We start from the raw sequence: 21,345 nt of genomic DNA on the forward strand, positions 1-21,345 counted from the left end.
GCTTCAGAGTCTCTTTAAGGCTCATACACACATCAGACTATAGTCTTTGAAAAATGAAAGATCACAGACCAATCTTACCACCCTTCATGTAGTATGAGAACCATCCCTTCACAGCCTTTTCTATGGAGCTGAACTCCCCATCAGAAAAAAATCTTTGCAAGATGCTGCACACACAGATGCTGTATGGACACAAAAGATCAGTATCTGCAAAAGATCTGTTCCTGCCTAAGATCCGTTCCTGCAAATTGCATTCATAGTCTATGAGATCTGCAGATCATCATACACACCTTGTTTAACTGACATTCATCTGCAGATCAGACAATCATCTGCAGATCTGAAAATCCATCCTGGTGGATCTGATCTGCAGGTGAGTGTCTGTTAAACAAGGTGTGTATGATGATCTGCAGATATCATAGACTATGAATGCATTTTGCAGGAACAGATCTTTTGCAGGAACAGATCTTTTGTGTCCATACAGCATCTTTGTGTGCAGCATCTTGCAAAGGTTTCTGTCTGATGGGGAGTTCAGCTCCATAGAATATACTGTAGGTATAGCTCTCGTACTACATGGAAGGGGGTAAAATTGGTCTGTGATCTTTCATTTTCCAAAGACTATGGTCTGATGTGTGTATGAGCCTTAAGTCTCCTCTGCCTTATTTGCCCGCCCTTCACTATAGAAAGTGAATTGTTTCAGCCTGAGAAATTTTGGCCAATCAGAGAGGAACAGAGGTGTGGGAAGGGGAAACCAGGAGGGAAAGAGGCTTCAGCCAATCAGGCTGCATTAGTTAAGTCTGAGGGGAAGTACAGAAGCAAAAAAAGACAACTCAGCATGCCCTGCAACTTCTCTTTTGTGTACCAAATTTTCTGTGTACTAAATAAGAGTCAGGTAAACTCAGGAATGATAATTTATCAACAAGAAAAGTAATAGTGACTTTAACTTTTGGATTGCCTGATTAGCATCCTTATTACTTGTTTACCAGATAAAAATAAAGAATTGATTTTTTATTTTATGCCAGACAAATACACAGAAAATCGGAAATGAATGGTCACAAGCATTTCCTGAGCAAGGCTATTGACTTCAGTAGCCTGTGGAGTCAGGATTGTTTTGCAGTGCGCAATACACATAATCGCAGCTAGTGGGTTCCCTGCCTCAGTCAAAGACTATGGTGTTGAAAAATTGATAGCCAAGACTCTCTGCGTGTGAGCCCTCGCTACATTAAACCATACCAGCTTGGCAACGTATCAAAATAAATATCACCCATGCATTTTCTACCTGTGTCGCTAAATGCACCAAATTTACTGTATTTTGCACTAAGGCATCTATGCTCCCCAGTATCTAAGCTGTTGGCACGACATAAATAAACTAGGGGACAAGCAGCAGTCAGCAATGCTCCCAGGGAAACACTCAGGAATTGCTATAGGCTCTACACACGGCATCCTCCCTGCAGGCTACAGGTAACCCAGACTACGCAACTACAAATTAACATCCATACAGCTCACAGAGCCACCCTACAGCTGCCTGCTAGTGTTGTCCGGATCATGAACGATTCGGATCTTTGATCCGGATCTTTTTTGAGAGTCGAATCATCCGGATCACCACAATGAACAATTTGGTTCAGTGGATGAAACAGGAACTGCAGCTTCTGCCTGAGTGCCTGTGTTCAGTGTGTGATGCTGGATACACACGTTGCGTTTTGCCGCGCGATTCGCGGGATCGATTCCATTATTTCCAACATGTTCGATCGTGTTTTTCGATGGATACAGCCGTCGATTTTGCATATTAAGTATGCAAAATCGACGGCTATATCCATTGAAACACGATAGAACATGTTGGAAATAATCGAATCGATCCCGTGAATCGTGCGGCAAAACGCAACGTGTGTATCCAGCATTAGAGAACCCCTCCCCGCCTCCTGTACAGTGTTTGTCAGCACAGTGGGAGGCAAGGGGGAGACAATACAGAGACTGGCTGTAGATGTGCTTTTTGCCCTTTCTCCAGATCCTCAGTATGTGCACAAGCTTCCTGCTGCATCTCTCCCTTCCCCATTAGCACCCTCAATGTGCCCTCACTCTCCTGCACCTCTCACTCTGTTGCACCCCACACTCTGCCCCACCACCCTTCACTGTGCCACCAGCACTCCTCAATCTGCTGCACCCTTTACTGTGCACCCCAACACCTCACTCTGATGCACCCCTCACTGTGCACCCAGCACTCCTCACTCTTCTGCACCCCTCACTGTGCACCCCAACACCTCTCACTCTGCTGCACCCCTCACTGTGAACCCCAACACCTCTCACTCTGCTGCACCCGACTGTGCAGCCAGCACTCCTCACTCTGCTGCTCCCCTCACTGTGCACCCCAACACCTCTCACTCTGCTGCTCCCCTCACTGTGCACCAGGGCTGTGGAGTCTGTACAAAAATCTTCTGACTCCAACTCCTCAGTTTCTGAAACCACGACTCCGACTCCAACTCCGGGTACCCAAAATTGCTCAGACTCCGACTCCTTAGTCTAATACTTAACAGGGCTGTGGATTTTGTACACAAATCATGCGACTCCGACTCCTGACTCCTCAGTTTCTGAAACCACAACTCCGACTCCGGGTGCCCAAAATTGCCCCGACTCCAACTCCACAGCCCTGCTGTGCACCCCAACACCTCTCACTCTGCTGCACTCCTCACTGTGCACCCCTACACCTCTCACTCTGCTGCACCCCTGACTGTGCACCCAGCACTCCTCACTCTTCTGCACCCCTCACTGCACCGCAACACCCCTCACTCTGCTGCACCCCTCACTGTGCACAGCACGAGTCCACATATCATGTCTTAAAGGACTCACGAGGCCAAATAGTAAAAAAAAAAGTCAATACCTGCATGATATTTGAATGCACGGAGGACGCCATCCGCTCCCTCCGTGCCGTTCTGCCGGGTCCCCGCTGCTCATTAGCCCCCTGGGCCGGCTCCCGACCCACAGCCCGGGCTCTCCTGCCTCTACTAAAATTGCCGCTTGAGCCGGCCGCGGCTGCGCAGTCCGCACAGACGCGAGAGCAGCTGCACAGCTCTAGGGCATCCCCCCGATTTACGCTACAGGCTGTCTCCTGCAGCGTGGATTGGGGGGAGGCCCTAGAGCTGCTCAGCCGCACTCGGGTCTGTGCAGACTGCGCAGCCGCGGCCGGCTCAAGTGGCCATTTTAGTAGAGGCAGGAGAGCCCGACCCAGGCTGTGGGGTCGGGAGCCGGCCCTGGGGGCTAATGAGCAGCGGGGACCCGGCGGAACGGCACTAAGGGCGCGGATGGCATCCTCCGTGCATTCAAATATCATGCATGTATTTAAACTTTTTTTTACTATTTGGCCTCATGAGTCCTTTAACACAGAACTAAAAGTAAAATAGATCAGTGAAGTTGACACACAGCTTGCTATACTAGCAGCCAGGCTTGAACAGAATGTACAGTGCAGTGAAAGTCCTGTCAGTCATTTCACCCCCCTCCCCCCCCCTGCTTCCCTAGTAAAAGGATTCAAAGATTTGGTTCAAAGATCCGGATCTTTTCAATGATCCGATTCGAATCATCCGAATCCTTGAAAAGATCCGGACTTCCCATCTCTACGCCTGCTCGATAGTTAGGCCCTTCCCATCTTTGTTCTCCCAGCAAATGGTTCTCCTCCACACTATAGAATCCTCCCCTTGCGATTAGCACACTCCTCCCTATCTCCGCCCCTCCTCTTTGTCTCCGATCACAGCTCGGTCCGCCCCGCCCACCTCGCTGCCATGAAGGAGCCGGAGAAAATGGCGCCAGCTCCGCCCACTTTCATCTTTCCACTGAATACTTCGCTACGGGAGCCCTAAAACCGGCCTCTGCCTCGTCTATTCCGTCACCTTTCCGAAGTGTGCAGCCCAGTGTATGGGCGTCCAGCCGTAACAGGAGTCTTCCTTGCCGAGCTGCAGAGCGGTGTTCCCGGGCGGGCCCTGTAGCAGGGAGCGGAGGCAATGGAGGTCTCCATCCCGGCAGGCTCGGTGTAGAGGAAAGCGGAGGTTCAGCACCTCTTCACTGGAGAAACCGAGCTCCGAACACACCGACATCCCTGCACACACCCGGCTACACGCACTCTGTAATAGTGTTGTCCGGATCATGAACGATTCGGATCTTTGATCCGAATCTTTTTTATGAGTCGATCATCCGAATCATCAAAATGAACGATTCGGATCGCAAAAGGGGCGGGGCCAGGAGCGACACGCCCCCTCTCAGCGGGCAGCGGGGTCTTGGAAGCAGAGCAGAGATGGATTGCTCTGTTGGATGGGAGCCAGCCTTGCAGGGAGACAGGTAGATGAGAGAGAGGGGACATGGGTGCCACTGCCAGATATGCGTAGAGCACACATACTGACTGTAACGTGCTGCCTATTATAGGTTGGCTGTTCCGTAGTTGTGCTGCACAGTGAACACATTGGAAGCTTTTGGCTCAGCACAGCTCAGTAACTTTGCAGACAGTGTGATTGAAAGGCAAAATGATCCTCCTCCACTCGGCACTAAACAGCTGCACTTATCTTCTGGGAATGCTTTCTTTCACTGTGCGACCTTTTCTTTCAAAGTGTACAGATGAGCATATAGGTGAAATATATGTAAAGCATATGACTTCAGCATGTGGGGATTGTGTGCAAACATTTCTGCTCTCTGCTCGTCCCTCCTCCCTTCTCTGTCCACTCCCTGCCCTCTGTCCATCTTCTCCCCTTCTCTGTGTGTCCACTCCCTCCCCTTCTCCTGTCCACAGACCTGTCCTGCTGTTCATTTCACCCCCGAATGCTTCCGGTAGTAAAATGATCCGAGATTCGGATCAAAGATCCGGATCTCTTCAATGATCCGATTCGAATCATCCGGATCATTGAAAAGATCCGAACTTCCCATCTCTACTCTGTAACTACAGCACACGCTCACTCACACCAGAGCTGGAGGAGCTACTGTGCCCGCCCCCCACTGACTCTCTGCCGGACGGGGCGGCCGCTCACCCAGCATGGCAATGTATACACTCTGCTGCCCATATGTACACTCCCACCTGCACAATGCACAGCCTATGTATCTGCGCGCTGTATACACGCTACAGTCTATATACTCCCGCCTGCATAATGCATTCACAGTGCAGTTACAGTGTACTACTATGACACCTGCATAATATATATACCCTCTGCTCTACAGTGTACTATCACACCTGTATACACTCTGCAGCAACAGTGTACTATCACACCTGTATAATGTATACACAGTGCTGCTACAGTGTAGTCTCCCACCTACATAATATATACACTCTGCTGCTACAGTGTACTCTCTCACCTGCATAATGTGTACACAGTGCTGCTACAGTGTAGTCTCCCACCTGCATAATATATACACTCTGCTGCTACAGTGTACTCTCCCACCTGCATAAGGTATACACTCTGATACTGCAGTGTACTATCACACCTGTATAATGTATACACAGTGCTGCTACAGTGTAGCCTCCCACCTCTATAATGTAGAAAGCAAACTTTAGTTTTTCTTAACATCTTAGTAAGGGTGCTTTTAGGACCATTGTAGTCCCTTACACCAGGGCCGGGCCGAGGCATAGGCTGGAGAGGCTCCAGCCTCAGGGCGCAGTGTAGGAGGGGGCGCAGAATTCATTCAGCTGTCATTCCTAATTGTGTTTGAAGCAGAAATAAATAAGAAAAGGGGATACATGACAGTGACTGCAAGCCAGATAACTAGATATTAAGGTGTTGGGGAGGTTGTGGGCCCTGTGGCGCCTCTTAGTCTAATAGCAATCAGTGTGTGAGGGCTGGGGTGGGAGGGATGGAGGGGCGCACTTTGGTGTCTCAGCCTTGGGTGCTGTAGGACCTTGTCCCGGCTCTGCCTTACACACTCCAATGAGTTCTGGGTCACCATGAGCTTGCTGGTTAGTCTGTCCCTCTCGGTGTTACAAGCCCTACTGCATAGAGCCAAATTAATATATGCCATGCACTGATGAGGATCAGACAATCCGAAACAGTCTGTATGCATGTTGGATTATTATGGCTCTGTACAAATTAACAAGCTGACACATCATTGCATTCCAGCGGTTCTGGAGGTGTGTTTAGCCTCTAAGGGTACAATGGTTAATTTGCATATATTCAGCAGTGATGCACTGGGAGACATCTCAAGCTCACTCCAACCTGAATTATCGCAAATTCTTTCTGTTTTAAGAAAGCAAACTTTTGTTTTTCTGTATAATTTGTGTATAATTTAATGACTAAAGAAAAGTTTCTTGGTCCATTGCCAGCTCAGTTGCACAAGAATGCATATATTATTATATTGCTAGTGGTTGGTTTACTGTAAAATAATGTAAAGCAACAATTCTATTAGTTTCTTACAGATACAGTACAATTCATTCAAACCTTTCAGTCTCCTGTTCAATAATCGGATAAACATTGAATGTATAAACTATCAGTTAATTGCAACTTACATACTGTATGTGTGGATGTTGTTGTTTTACCATACTGATCATTTCCTCATATGATGGCATGTTTATGTTACTGGCCGGCAACAGTTTATCTTCTCTATATGTCTTTAAAATAGAAAACATTACATGCGCATCCTACAAAGTTCCAGGCCTGCAGGTTGTTTTCCTATCTATATTTAAAATAAGACAAGACAAATAACATTTATATCGCGCTTTTCTCCTGGCGGACTCAAAGCGCCAGAGCAGCAGCCACTAGGGCGCGCTCTATAGGCAGTAGCAGTGTTAGGGAGACTTGCCAAAGGTCTCCTACTGAATAGGTGCTGGCTTACTGAACAGGCAGAGCCGAGATTCGAACCCTGGTCTCCCATGTCAGAGGCAGAGCCCTTAACCATTACACCATCCAGCCACCACAACAAAACAAAACACTAGGGCCTATTTAAAAAGAAGAGGCAATCTTATTACAGTAGATAATCTGTTCTTTGTTGTCTAATTTAAAAAAAAACAAAACAGGCTTAGGGCTGTCTTCCACTATGAAATGTTTCAATTTCCACTATGGAATTGCGATTGAGCTACTATACTCAGTATAGTAAAGCTCAATCACATCCAAAACGTGGCAGGACGACGATTGCGTTTTGACCAAAATCGCAATCGTATCGCACTAATGGAACTTGCTGCTGCAGTCTCCATTCGTTTAATGTACCTTGCGATTCGATTTGTGATTAGAATCAAATCGCAAATCACAGGGTAGTGGAAAAAGGCCCTTAGTTCACAGTACATCAGATCCAGTCAGAGCAGTACCATATGCATATTGTACAGAGCAGTATTGTTTCTATAATGTACAGAGCAGTACCACAATACGTACACATATGCTCCAGGAATGTGCAGTCGTCCCTTGCAAGGTTTGTGGTGGATGCGTGACATTCATTGAATGAATCTCAGTGCAGTCCTCTGTCCACAAAAATTGTACTGCTCAGGTTTGATCTGACTTGCAGGAGCTATGGTAAATGCATGGTAATTCTTTGCTATTTTTATTCTAGCCCTTGTTTTCCCAAATGGTTATCATACTGTGCCTAATCTTTTAGAGCAGAGAGTAAGTTCTGAGTTTAGATCCACTTTTAGGGCCCTTTTCCACTAGCAATCGCTAGCGGTCGCGCTAAACGCTAACGATTGCGATTCAGCAAAGTAACACATTTCCCCGGCGTTTGCGATTACGATTTTGCTATGCGCAGGACTGCATAGCAAAATCGCGGCAAAAATCGCTCCGCGGCGCGATCGCGTTTCAGTAAAAAATGAATTGCGGTAGTGGAAATTACCTACCACGATTCCTATGTTAAAATACAAACTGTAGTGATTTTAAAATCACTAGCGGTTTGCGATTCAGCATCGCAATTGCCGCTAGTGGAAAAGGGCCCTAAGTGGTTCTACCTTTTTGGATACTGTTGATTGTGTTTATAAGCAACTGACTGTTACATTGTTGCTTGTTGTAAGCAATGCTCTGCTTCAGCTGTTTGACATGATGTGTAATTTTGTACTTCTCCTGAAAATACTTTGTTGCAAATAAAAAAGTGTTTCCACAATGTACTGACACAGGAGGTGATCCTTTATCCAGCTCAGTGATTCTGTTCTATTTCTACTTGACTAGTTGCATTGAGTATGGTAAATCCATCTGTCAAAATATCTAATTTCTTTTCTTTTATTTATTAGTTTAACCTCCTTGCCGGTCTAAAAAATCCGGCAAGGAGGCAGCGCCGCACTTTTAAAAAAAAAAATTTTTTTAAATCATGTAGCGAGCCCAGGGCTCGCTACATGATAGCCGCTGAGCGGCGGCATCCCCCCACCCACTCCAATCGCCTTCGGCGATCAGAGTATGCAGGAAATCCCGTTGAGAACGGGATTTCCTGCAGGGCTTCCCCGGTCGCCATGGCGACGGGGCGGGATGACGTCACCGACGTCATAGGGAATCCCGATCCGCCCCTCAACGCTGCCTGGCACTGATTGGCCAGGCAGCGCAGGGCTCTGGGGCGGGGGAGAGCGACTCGGCGCGGCGGATCGGCGGCGAGCGGCGGCGATCGGAAGTTACAAGCAGCTAGCAAAGTGCTAGCTGCTTGTAACAAAAAAAAATTATGCAAATCGGTCCAGCGGGGCCTGAGATATCCTCCTGCGCAGGTTACCCCGAGCTGAGCTCGGGATAACCGGCAAGGAGGTTAAAGAATACCCAAGGTGACATGTGACATGATGAGATCTACATGGGTATGTATAGTGCCTAACACACAAATAACTAAGCTGTGTTCTTTGTTTTCTTTTTCTGCCTGAAAGAGTTAAATATCAGGTATGTAAGTGACTGACTCAGACAGGAAGTGACTACAGTGTGACCCTCACTGATAAGACATTCCATCTATAAAACACTTTCCTAGCAGAAAAAGCCTTATGAAAGCAGGAAAGAAATAAAAAGGGTCAATGGCAAACGCAGTGGCAGGGATGCGATGCAATACCGTGTTTGTGTTATACAGTGGTATTTTTTTTCCGACTGTTATCATACCGTAGAGATTCATACCATTGCAATCCTAAGATCCTAATACAGTATAGATATTATAAGTCAAGGACAGTATGTAAGTTATACTGTAGTGGTAGTAAACAGAGTGAGAGGTGTTAATTTCCGGTCCTGTGGTGTTATGCTTTCCAGTCCTAGCAGCTTTAGCGTGGTTCTGCATTAAGCATGGCTACAGCCTGAGGGAAGAAGCTGTTCCTGTACCTGGAAATTTTAGTTGCCACTGAGCGGTATCTCACACCTGAAGGCATAAACTGGAAGGTGGAGTGAGCAGAGTGAGAGGGGTCAGAGGCAATCTTGGTTGCCCTCTTTCTGCACCTGCTAGCATAAAGATCCTGCAGAGAAGGTAAGCTATAGCCAATTATTCTTTCTGCTGATGCGCTGCAGTCTTACCTTTTCTAGTACTGAACAAGAGCTGAACCTGACAGTCATAGATGATGTCATGATGGATTCAATGATCACAGTGTAGAACTGCACCATTCATTTTTGTGGAAACTTTTTCAGCTGCCGTAGGTGGTAAATCCTAAGCGCTTTTTTGATGCTATTGACAGTATTGTTGTCCCATTTTAGTTTGTTGGAGATTGTGGACCTAAGAAATGTGAATGACTCTTCTTGAGTTACTGTAGATACACTTAGTGTTAGGGGGAGGTGCTGGGGGGGGGGGGGGAGTTCTCTTCAAGTCTATTATCATCTCCATGGTCTTAAGTTAAGTATTAAGTTACAAGTTGTTGCGGCTGCACCAGGAGCAAAGCTATCCTACTACATGCCTGTATGCAGAATCATCCCCAGTTTGTATGAGACCAGCTACTATTGTGCCATTTGCAAACTTCAGGACCTTCACAGATGGATCTGTGGAGATGCAGTCATTGGTGTACAGTGAGTAAAGCAGTGGGGAGAGCACACAGCCCTGGGGTGCTCCTGTGCTGACTCTCAAAGAGTCAAGAGTTCCCGTTTCCCTAACCTGCTGTCTCCTATCGGTCAAAAAATTGGTTATCCATTTTGCAGATGGATTCAGGCATGAGTAGTAGGGAGAGCTTGCTGTGTAGCAGTAATGGTATTGTGGTATTGAATGCAGAGCTGAAATCCACAAATACAATTCTGGCATAGGTCTAGTAAATAATGTAGACACATGTCTAAAGCCAGTGGTGTAGTAATAGTGGTTGCAGAGGTAGCGACCGCATCGGGCCTTTGGGCCAGAGGGGTCCCATGGGACCCTTCCTCAACCAAAGGACACTGACCTATTAGGTCAGCAGACCTATTAGACCCAGAGGTAAGTTGCAGAGTCCAGCAGGGGGTCTGTGATGGATTTCAACTAGGCCATTATCAGTTTTTTAAATGCTTTCATCACCAGTGATGTAAGGGCAACAGGTATATTGTCATTTAGACATGCAAGTTTTTAATTTTTTTAGGAACTGGGACAATGGTTGAGCATTTAAAACAGGCATATGTCTGTGAACACAGAGGTTAGCTGATCAGCACCTTTGCTGATGGGATGTTAAAATATTATGTTTTTGTGCATTTTAATTCCTGCATAATTATTCTTTCATTCTTTACTAATTTGAAGGTCACATAAATGCCCTCTATACACCTAGCTCCCTCCCTATATTTATAACTAAACTATGGTGACTGTTGTGTGAACAGGTTTGCAGGCACAATGTATTTGATGTGAGATTACACCAGCTTTACATTACACAAGTGGGAAGGGAGATACACAGTGCAGGCGCAGCTGCAATTGTTAGTGCTGTACAATGTCATAAATCAAGAATATCACATACTGGTGCAAGAGACAAGTGGTTGCAGTGTACCAGTGGTGAGCTTGACACCTCCCATGCACTGCACTCACTGGGGGAGATTTATCAACGCATTACCAACAGTTTTTTCTTCTTAATCTGTTCTAACCAGCAGGGAGAACAGTTCTGCATGATAATATGAACCTTCTTAAATCCTAAGTAATAGTGGCAATTTAGCATGAATTTCTAGAGCTGCACTACCGTTAAAAAAAGTACAAATCCATCCCTAAACTGACGCAGATTAAGACGTGATTGATAGACAGATGTAGAACTACAGGCTAGACATTATTGCAGAGTGCAGGCTAGACATGATTTGTGAGGTGCCCCTCCACCCCTGCTGAATTCCTCCTCAGAGCCTGCTGCTATCAATGCAGCAGGTGTGTTGTTTACCTCAGCAACAGCAATTCCCCTCACACACTGCGCTGTCTGAGAGACCTTCCTAGCTCCTCCTATTTTACAACAGTTTTAGAAGAAATCTGCACTATCTAATGATTTCTTAAGATGCCTGAGACAGTTCTGCATGGATTTCTAAAAGCCTACATATATTTTGTCTCAGACACTCTTGATAAATCTGACCCACTGCCTCTTGCACCAGTATGCAATATTCTTCATTCATGTCATTGTATACGACCAATTTGCAAAAATAAAAGCACTAGCATTTGCATATGTGCCTGGACTTTGTTTCTCCTTACCCATTTGCATCGCATTCTCTGACTTTGTCTACTCCAACAGTATGCTCCAGCTACTGTTCCATAGCGGATGTCTGTGAAATCATGCTCAGCATCAGGATTGCAAATGTGTGCAGTGCCAGTTTTCATGTTCCTCTCTCTCTTTACATTATAAAAGGCAGCTGTGGGGTTTGATCAAGGGATGTTGTGCCCAGAGGTGCTATGCTTGCTTGGAAGTAATGGGGTTCTTCTGGATTGAGGTCCGGGACTTTTTACACTGGTGGCAATAGGAACTTTCCCTGGAGATAACCATCATTTTGTGCTTGTGTTGTGGTTAGCATGTGGTTAGTGTTGACTAAAGTATTTTTCAGGTTTGACTAAAGGAATATGGAGGCTTCCATATTTTATAAATATATCAAGGCCCACATCATTGTGACCACCAAAGCTTTTGTTAAAGGACAATTGTAGTGAGAGGGATATGGAGGCTGCCATATTCATTTCCTTTTAATCAATACTAGTTGCCTGGCAATCCTGCTAATCATCTGCCTCCTATACTTTTAGCCATAGACCCTGAACCAGCATGCAGCAGATAAGGTGTTTCTGACATTATTGTCAGATCTGACAAGATCAGCTGCATACTTGTTTCTGGTGTTATTCAGACACTACTGTAGCCAAAAATACCAGCAGGGCTGCCAGGCAACTGGTATTACTTAAAAGGAGAAAATATGGCAGCCTCCACATACCTCTCATTATCGTTGTGCAACTCCAAGGTTAGCCTAATGATGTGGACCTTAATCTATGAGTTGAAATATCTCAGCCTCCATATTCCTAAAGTATTTTTCAAGTCCAGGATTCTAAGTGTACTTTTTCTGGTTAAATATTTTTTATCCAAACGCTATAGTAACTATCCTCTGCTTAGCTGTCTAGCTTAGCTACAAACAGAATCTAATTTCTCTCTTTATGTCCATAAATCGAACTATACTGCCTGAGAAGTTCAAGAGGAGAGCCAAGCAGGGCTGCTCATCCAGATTCCGGATATCCGGGTAAGCCGGATATCTGAACTTTTTTACGCTATCCGACCGGAACCGGATTCAGGATACCTGGGCCCAAATCCGGCTAGCTATCTGTGGATATTTGTCCGCATAACCCGGATATCCGCAGATCGGAAATGTTTGAACTCGGATATCCGACCCGGATCGGATATCTGGGTATCCGGATCCGAATCGGATCCGGATATCGAAAAGGGGTATCCGAGCAGCACTGAAGCCAAGTGACTGTCAGTACTGGACTGCATGTACAGGAGTCCACAAGTACAGAAAATTAATCTGTACCCTTTACACAAAGTCTTTGGTGGTGCCACATAGAAGGCACTGTGGACGTAAGATAAATCAAATCAAAGACATGTTTTCAAAGGATATATACAGTATATATATCTCAGGTGTGAGCTGAAAACTGCACAGGTGGGGTTGTCCCAGCATACCCACTACAAAAAATTGCTGGTGGTTTTGGCTTTGCAAAATTATGCTTGCTCATTCCAAGTGTATTGAGGTTTCTGCTTTTTCATTCCTGAGAGGTTCAGAATTCTAGCTCTTCCTTTCAAACCTTTAGAATTTCTTTCACGGATTATGATACACCTTCAGAGAATTCAGCTTTATATTTGCTTATCTGGATTACTTTCTCATCTATGGAAGATGGATAAACTTACATGGGTGTCTGTCTCTTTTTGAAATTTTGAAAGTTCTCTCCAAACTAGTTTCTATTCTAAACTTGAGCTAAGGTCAGAGATGATGGCATCCTCTAGGCATATCATGTCTCACCTTGGCTTGATTTGCTCCACAGCACCTGTTAGATGGGAAATGGGCCCAGTTCCACAGCAGGTCTCTAAAAGTCAATATGCTCCGGGATGTTACTAGGAGCTTACTGTACAAAACTAAGACCAAGTCCAACTGTGGATTGGAAAGGGTTAAAGCCCACAGAGGACGTAACCATTCTCCATACTTTCCAAACCTCACATATAATATTTTAGCTTTCAGCACTGGATCAAGAAAATAGGTATTCACTGAAGACAACATATTGACAAGATGGTTGAGAGATGAGCAGATCTTGCACATCAACGATCTATTAAGTAAAATTACCAGATAAGCTGGTTTGACATCTGAGTGGATGTTGTCAATATACATACTACTGACATGCAATTTTGTCAACAGAAAAGCCTTTTGAGACCCAGACTGCTCATTTTAAAATGCTTAACCTCCAAAGAATTCACATATATCCACATACAGTTTATTACACTGTGATGATAATGGGCAACATAACTAGAGATCATATCAGTTCTCCAACAAGTCTAAACAGGAGGAAAATAGCACCATTGTTCTGACCTAGAGAAATCTTCAGGGTACACAATATTTGGCTGAACCACTGTACTATTTGTTTTCAGTTGTACTAGCTGTGTGTAATATTATTACTTATTTAGTATATAGCGCTGACATCTTTTGCTGCGCTTTACAGAGCATGTAGTCCTGTCACCAACTGTCCCACAAAGGATCTTATAATCTAAATAATCTAATCCCTAGTCATAAATTCATAGTATTCTATGCCAAATGGGGGAGGGGGGTGGGCAAGCTAATTAACTTATCTGTATGATTGAAGTTATGCACTGAGGCCAGATTTTAGAAGTGTCCAATCAAAAGAATCGCACACCTGTAGAGAGTGGTTGCTGGTGCAGGGTAATATAGAGCCTATGGCAAACACTGAAATTGCGCCCCCACCCTGGTCAGAGCCCCCTTCCCCTTCCCCTTTAAAAACAGCATCCTTTCTCGTGTACTTGTGTTATGGTTGGTTGTGTTTTTGGGCTTGAGATATTGCTGAAGTTACTTTTTTTGAAAAAAAAATGATTTCCTCTCTGTCCTCTTTTCTCACACTAAGCCAAGTGCGCCTTACATACATAAATTAAGTAGCCATGTTCCCCAGATAACAGAATTAATCTGATCTGAGGTCTAAGTGACAGGGAGGCATGGGGGCAGGCATGGCAACGCAGCTCTGGGACAAGCATGGCGCCCCTGATGCTGTGGCGCCCATGGCACGAGCCATGCCTGCACCCCTCTAGATACGCCTCTGGGTGCAGGGTCCCAATGCCAACAGTATCAAGAGAATCATAGGAGGGATCTGCACTGTAGTTTGGGAAACCAAGTTGATGCAAAGGTTTAAAACTGTACACCTAGGATTGAACAAAAACAATCATTTTTATGCATGTATTACTTTGAATGCAATTAAAATCTCTCCTCCTAAAATCATATTGTGAATGCCCTGCTTAAAGCAAACCTATTAAAGAATATATGTTTTCAAAAATAGATTCCCAAGTAGTGGGAAGCCTCTGGATGCTACAGAAGCTTCCCATGTCCTCCTTGACTCGGGCACTGCTGCCCAGGACCCTCTTTGTGGCCATGCTGTTGTCTGTGCACCAGCGCAGCCATACTATGCATGCGACTGTGGTCCAGCCTGCACAGTAGCACAAAGCTGGGAAAGGTCAGGCATCGGTGGCAATATGTTACTGCGTAAGCACAGACTATACTCGTGTCTGTGCAGCATGGATGGGAGCACTGCCACAGATTGTGTACATTAGATTTTTGTCACCTTAAAAAAACTGTTCATGATAATTTTGGCTGGAAAATCTAGTCTGACTGTGATGTTCCCCGATCTCAGCATCCTCCCCTTCATTGATCTACTGAGCTATAGATACAGCTTGTTTGACCACTGTTGCAGTTATTACTGCAAGCCATAGCAAGACATCCACTTGTTTTCTGTCCATCTCTCTGTATAGGGCTGAATGGGCTGCTCAGCAGGCAGGGCTCTGGCGTCGGAGCAGTTTTTGGGTACCTAGAGTGAGAGTTGGGAAAAAATACTCCGACTCCGACTGAAATGAAGCTGGAATTAAAAGAGAAAATATGATAAAATGTTCTATATCTCAGATAATAGGCATTATAAATAACGTGTATATATACACTAATAGCTGTGCTTAGTCCACAAAAAATGAAATAAACCAATCAAAAATACCTGGTTACTTGTGCTGCTGCAATAAAGCAGCCACCGTATTTTTCTGATGTGTACACAGGAATCTTTTATATAGAATAAGTAACATCTGTGCTGTAAGAATAAAGCCTGATGTGCAGTTGTCACTAGTAGGGATGGTCAATGAGATTGAAATAATTCTGCGTAGATGCAGGTTCATGCACATGTATGCACTCCCTTTGTTCATGAAATCAGTTAATTTGATACAGTGTTAAAATTGGGTTTGACGTCTACGATTTAAGTTGCACTGTATTAATATACATATTTTTTCCCTGCAGAGCTGTTGTGAATCTTCTGAGAATGCTGTGCACATTGAACGCAGAGGTGTTGTCTATCACCAGTAAACCTGGTTCAGATTGTGCACAAGGAATGTGTAATAGAGGAAGAATCCCCTCATCCTCTTGCAGACTACCTTCACATCACTCTAAAGCCCTGTACTCACTGCCTGACGGGTCCTTGATGACGGTCGCCTGCAGGTATGCACGGCGTCACAAAACGCTACACGTTGGGAGCAAATGAGACTTCAAGCGATCATGGTACTTTGTGCGGGAGTCGTCGGGGATCTTAGTGATTCAATCCGCCATGTGGCGTGACGCTCCTGTGGTCGTGTGACTGTACCCACGTCGCTATATCGCAGAAAAGACCGCGATTTTTTGGCACTCAAAAAATTGCCAGTACGTAAAATCGAGGCGTGGGTACATAGCTTTACATGGACCCACAGTTACATTGCCTAGGGCCTGATGTTCGTTGTTCCTGTCTATACCCTCTACAAGTACTTTGACGAAGGATTAGTTTTAGTCTATATAACGGCTACTCTACAGCAATATCCTAAGTTTTTGTTAAAATGCATTTCTGGTGTACATAAAAAAAAACAGAGGTACGTTAATGCTTAAAAGTTAGTGTCCTAACACATTGTCTGTTTAATAAGATTCACTGGAACCCTGTGTCAGCTGGGTTTTGTTGCATAGATCTGCCCCCTTGCAGAAAATGGCCCTGGCCTTTTCTATAACCGATATAGCAACGGTAGAGGCCTTTTTCTGCAAGGTAGCAGGGCTATACACTGAAACCCAGCAGACATGGGGCTCCAGTGAATCTTATTATGCAGACAACATACTGGGGTATTCATGTTGACAAAAACAGGCCAGGATGGCTGACAGGGTAGAGTGTCGGCTTCCTGGCCAGGAGCTTTTTGTTCCCAAAAGACAACTCAGGTGAGAAGAATATGGAGGCTGCCATATTTATGTCCTTTTAAACAATACCAGTTGCTTGGCAGCCCTGCTGGCTGCAGTAGTGTCTGAATAACACCAGAAAAAGCATGCAGCTAATGTCAGAAACACATGATCTGCATATGCTTATTCAGGGTCTACAGTTAGAAGTATTGGAGGCAGAGGATCAGCAGGATAACCAGATAACCAGGTAACTGGTATTGTTTTAAATGGAATAAATATGGCAGCCTCCATAACCCTCTGGCTTCAGTTGTCCTAAAATTCCTAAGTTTTGGCAGTGATAAGGTGCTTTTTATATTATTTGCTTTCAGTCAATAAGATTGTAATATGCAAATTAGAGGCGTTGGAGTCAGGCTAAGTTCACAGTGGGACGTTAAAGTCGCGCGTTAAAACAGCATTTAACGCAGAATAACTCACTGCAATGAAAAATCAATGCCCTGTTCACAGTGCACACGTTGCGTTAGTGACTAACGCTGCACGTTAAGTAAAAGTACTGCATGCAGTGCGTTATACACGTTATTAGCTGCGTTGGACTGTTTGCACATGCTCAGTAATGACTTGGAAGCATACTTTTCATTGCCTGTATTTTTTACTGTATCTGCTGTATGCGACGGTAACGCTGCGTTGCCACTTTTTGGGCGCGTTGCGTTGTAAGCTTGCGGTGCGACTTTAACGTGGCATCAAAACGCAACGTCCCACTGTGAATCTAGCCTCAGTGGAATCCTAATCTGAGGAGTTGGTGGATGTTTGTACCGACTCCACAGGCCTGTCAGCAGGTAGCCAAGCACATCTGTATACAGACAGGGGATAAACTTTCACCTGAATCAATCTTGAGATTGAAGATTTTTGGAATATTTATCCCAGTTGTGTAGGTAGCCTAAGTGAAAACTCAACATTAAAGAGAATCCATGAGTACACAGGAAGATGTGGCCACAGTTTATATACAGATCATCTCTTAATGCCTTTATTCAAGTTTATGGAAAGAAATCCATATACTTTCAGCAAGCCCACGGGTGTGGATGCTGCTGTTTGTGTCCTGAAATCTTGGCTGCACAGAATGACTGCTGACAGAGAGTCTGGATCTATGCACATTTGAAAAGCGGCACATAGTGAGCATTCCTGTGCCCAGCAAACATCACCCAGCTGGCTAGTACTGGACAATGAATTGAGCCAAATGGCTCATTTTACAGTGCAGCAGTTATGTGACCTAGCAACATTCAGATTGCTGCTAGGCCATGACCGCACACAAATGTGCCAACCCCTACAGTCTCCACAGCTTTACCTGTAGAATGCTTCCAGCTGCCAGGTTAATGCCCTGGGCAGTGCATGCATTGCTACATCAGCCACCGGTGACAGAGATAGTGTTATTTCTTGATCAGATTATTATTAATATATTTGGAAGGTTTACAAATGTACAAACTGATGCTGTTTTTTCTAATGATCTATATTAAAATGTAATCATTTTGTATAAAAATATTTAAAGTGGATGGGCAGTAATTATTTTTTTCCTGGCCATCTCCTCAGGGTGACCTTTATAATCTGGGTGATAATGAAATTGTATAGTGTATGGTAGGTTGTATAAGAAAATACTATTAGATAAACCAATCTTTTTTCATATTTTATCGTTGTTGTCTGATTTTTGGAAAAATCAAACATTCGTGTATGATATCTAGAAAATAATTTTAAAAACTATTCAACCAAACGGAATAATCCATCAAATTTCTTTGATCGAAAAAAATTAAAAAAGTGTACCATGTATGAGCACCCAGTTCACATTAGCGTTTTTTTGCGAAGCCGGCCATACGGATCCGGCCATTAGGATCAGGAAAAACTGTCAGTTTTTACAGCCAGTGTGTTGTAAACTGTCAGTTTTCCATTTGTCTTTTCTCCCCTGATGATGCAAGACTGTGAAACCGGTCGGGTAGGTAACAGGCGGCACCATTGTCTATTGATCTACGATTGACCATTACATGCGCGCTAATCTTCTGGGGTTCCCTGTTTATGGGCCCCGTATGTGAGTTATTGTTTTTATATCTACTGCCTTTTAAAGAAATTTTATCTAAATAAACGGGTTACGCTTAGATATTGCCGTTTTTGTTTTCCTATATAAATTCCTGAAACTTTACCTCCATACGGATGTCCACTGGATCTTCACGACGTCTGATGTTCACTGGAAGTTATCTGTGACCTGAGCCATTTTATCTATATATATAAAATCGGATGTATGTATGTATGTGTATGTGTGTGTGTATGTGTGTGTGTATGTGTGTGTGTATGTGTGTGTGTATGTGTGTGTGTATATGTGTGTGTATGTGTGTGTATGTGTGTGTGTATGTGCCGCGATCATGCGAAAACGGCTTGACCGATTTGAACGAAACTTGGTACACAGATCCCTTACTACCTGGGATGATATGTTCTGGGGGTCTCGCGGCCCCCCTGCACACCTGGGCGGAGCTACAAACAGCAAATCAGATTCCACCCATTCAAGTCAATGGAAAAAATTTAAAAGGCTGCCATTCTCACAGTAATCAAGCCAGAGTCCCCACACATGGCACAGTTGGTCACTTGGCGACCGAGGTTACAAATCCAGGAAAAGTGGGTGGATCATAAAACAGCCAATCAAATTTCAGCCGTTCATTTTAAATGGGAAATGTAAACTGCAGCCATTCTTAGACTGTTAATCACAGAGTTCTCAAACTTGCCACACTTGGTCACTGGGTGAATGCGATTAAGATTCAAGAAAATGGGTGGAGCCTACAACAGCCAATCTGTTATATCTTCGGCCGCTGTTGATTCTTCCACCGCAGGAAGAGATGTTGCCCAGTAGTGGGGTCTAAGCGTCCACGGGTCTTCACCGACAACCCCGAAGGGAAGGCTGGACTTAGCTGCCTAGTGTGCACCAGGTCACTACTGGGATAATCTCAGCTGGTGGTTGAAAGAACAACGACACCTCAGTGTAGAGTATCCAGTAAGCGTAATCCGGGTCCGGGCAAAGGTCAGGGCAGGCAGCAGACAGACGTAGTCGAGAGGCAGGCGTGAGGTCGAGGCAGGCAGCAGGCAGGCGTTAGTCGGAGTACAGGCGTAAGGTCGAGGCAGGCGGCAGGCAGACGTAATCCAGTTGCAGGCAGGGTCAAGGCAGGCGGCAGACAGACGTGGTCAAGTATCAGGCAAAGGGTCAAACCAGGGGCAGAAGATCAAGAGTAGTCAGGCAATCCAGGTCACAACGGCAGATCAAACAAGTAAAAGGCTGGCCGGAGCTCAAGGGCTAGACAGGCGAACCACACACTAGCTGTCAGAACGAACAGCACCGACTGCTGGGAGAGCAGGCCTTTTATAGGGGCAGGGCTGCACTTTGGCGCGTAATCCTGGCCGCTGCGCATGCGTACGAACGTCCGCCAAAACCCCGCGCATGCGTACGCGAGGTCTGACGCCATTCCGCACAAACGTACGCACGCCCCCGGCAGCCGTCGCTAAACCGCGGCCGGCAACGCGCGCGCGCACAGAGACCAGAGGACGCCAGTGCAACGCGGAAGTAACACGCGGAGGACGCCGAGGACGGAGCAGAGCCACGTGAGTATGACACTGCCCCCCCCCTACGGGCAGTCTCCGAATGCCTTCAGGACAAGGCTTTTCTGGATGCTGTCTATGAAACGTATTGACTAACCTAGGTGCGTGAACGTTCCGTGCTGGTTCCCAAGAGTTTTCCTCCGGACCAAAACCTTTCCACTTAATAAGATACTGAACCGATCTTCCCCGTCTCCTGCAATCCAAAATCCTCTCCACCTCGAATTCCTCCTCACCATCAACCAAGACCGACTGAGGCTGACCGACCGACCTTCCAGGAAATTTGTCCGGAACTACTGCCTTAAAACAAGAAACATGAAAAACAGGATGGATCTTCATTGAATCCGGCAATGCAACTTTAAAAGCAACCTCATTAATCTTTTTAATAATAGGGAAAGGACCAACATACTTAGGCCCCAGTTTCTTCGAAGGACATCGTATCTTCAGATTAGTTGTGGATAACCAGACTTGATCACCCACCTTGAAGTCAGGACTTTCCTTTCTCCTCTTATCAGCCTGTGTCTTCATTCTTGCCTGAGCTTGCTGAATATTTTCCTGGAGTAATTTAAAATTTTCAACAAGCCATTCCATCCTTGCCTGAACCTCCGGAACCTGAGAATGCACTTTAACATCTGGGAATACTGTAGGATGAAAACCATAGTTTGCTAGAAATGGTGACTGTCCTGTAGAAGAGTGGATGTTGTTATTATAAACAAATTCTGCAACAGGAAGTAAAGAGGACCAGTCATCTTGTGTTACTGAAGAAAAGCAACGAAGGTATTGTTCTAAAGTCTGGTTCGTTCTTTCCGTTTGACCATTAGATTGTGGGTGATATCCTGATGTCAATGAAGAACGGATCTCCAGTTTCTTGCATAACTCTTGCCAAAATTTGGAAGTGAACTGCACCCCTCTATCAGTGACAACGTCAGAAGGAAGTCCATGAAGCCTCACGACCTCTCTGATGAAGACCTCAGCTGTAATGGCCGCAGTTGGAATGGATTTTAATGGTATAAAGTGAGCC

The 21,345-nt window shown here is 45.1% G+C and overlaps 1 protein-coding gene across 1 annotated transcript in view; it reads right to left on the minus strand.

Annotated features, from left to right (window-relative positions):
- The window catches only part of ANKRD10 (ankyrin repeat domain 10), a 62,406-nt gene extending 58,266 nt beyond the window's left edge, over positions 1-4,140 (minus strand). Inside the window, exon 1 of the mRNA XM_068268050.1 lies at positions 3,873-4,140. Within this exon, the coding sequence (XP_068124151.1) occupies positions 3,873-4,127 (255 nt within the window). The 5' untranslated portion in view covers positions 4,128-4,140. The remainder of the gene's footprint in view (positions 1-3,872) is intronic.
- Between the last annotated feature and the right edge of the window lie 17,205 nt (positions 4,141-21,345).

Source organism: Hyperolius riggenbachi, chromosome 2, assembly GCF_040937935.1.
Source record: "Hyperolius riggenbachi isolate aHypRig1 chromosome 2, aHypRig1.pri, whole genome shotgun sequence".
Taxonomy (NCBI): Eukaryota; Metazoa; Chordata; class Amphibia; order Anura; family Hyperoliidae; genus Hyperolius; species Hyperolius riggenbachi.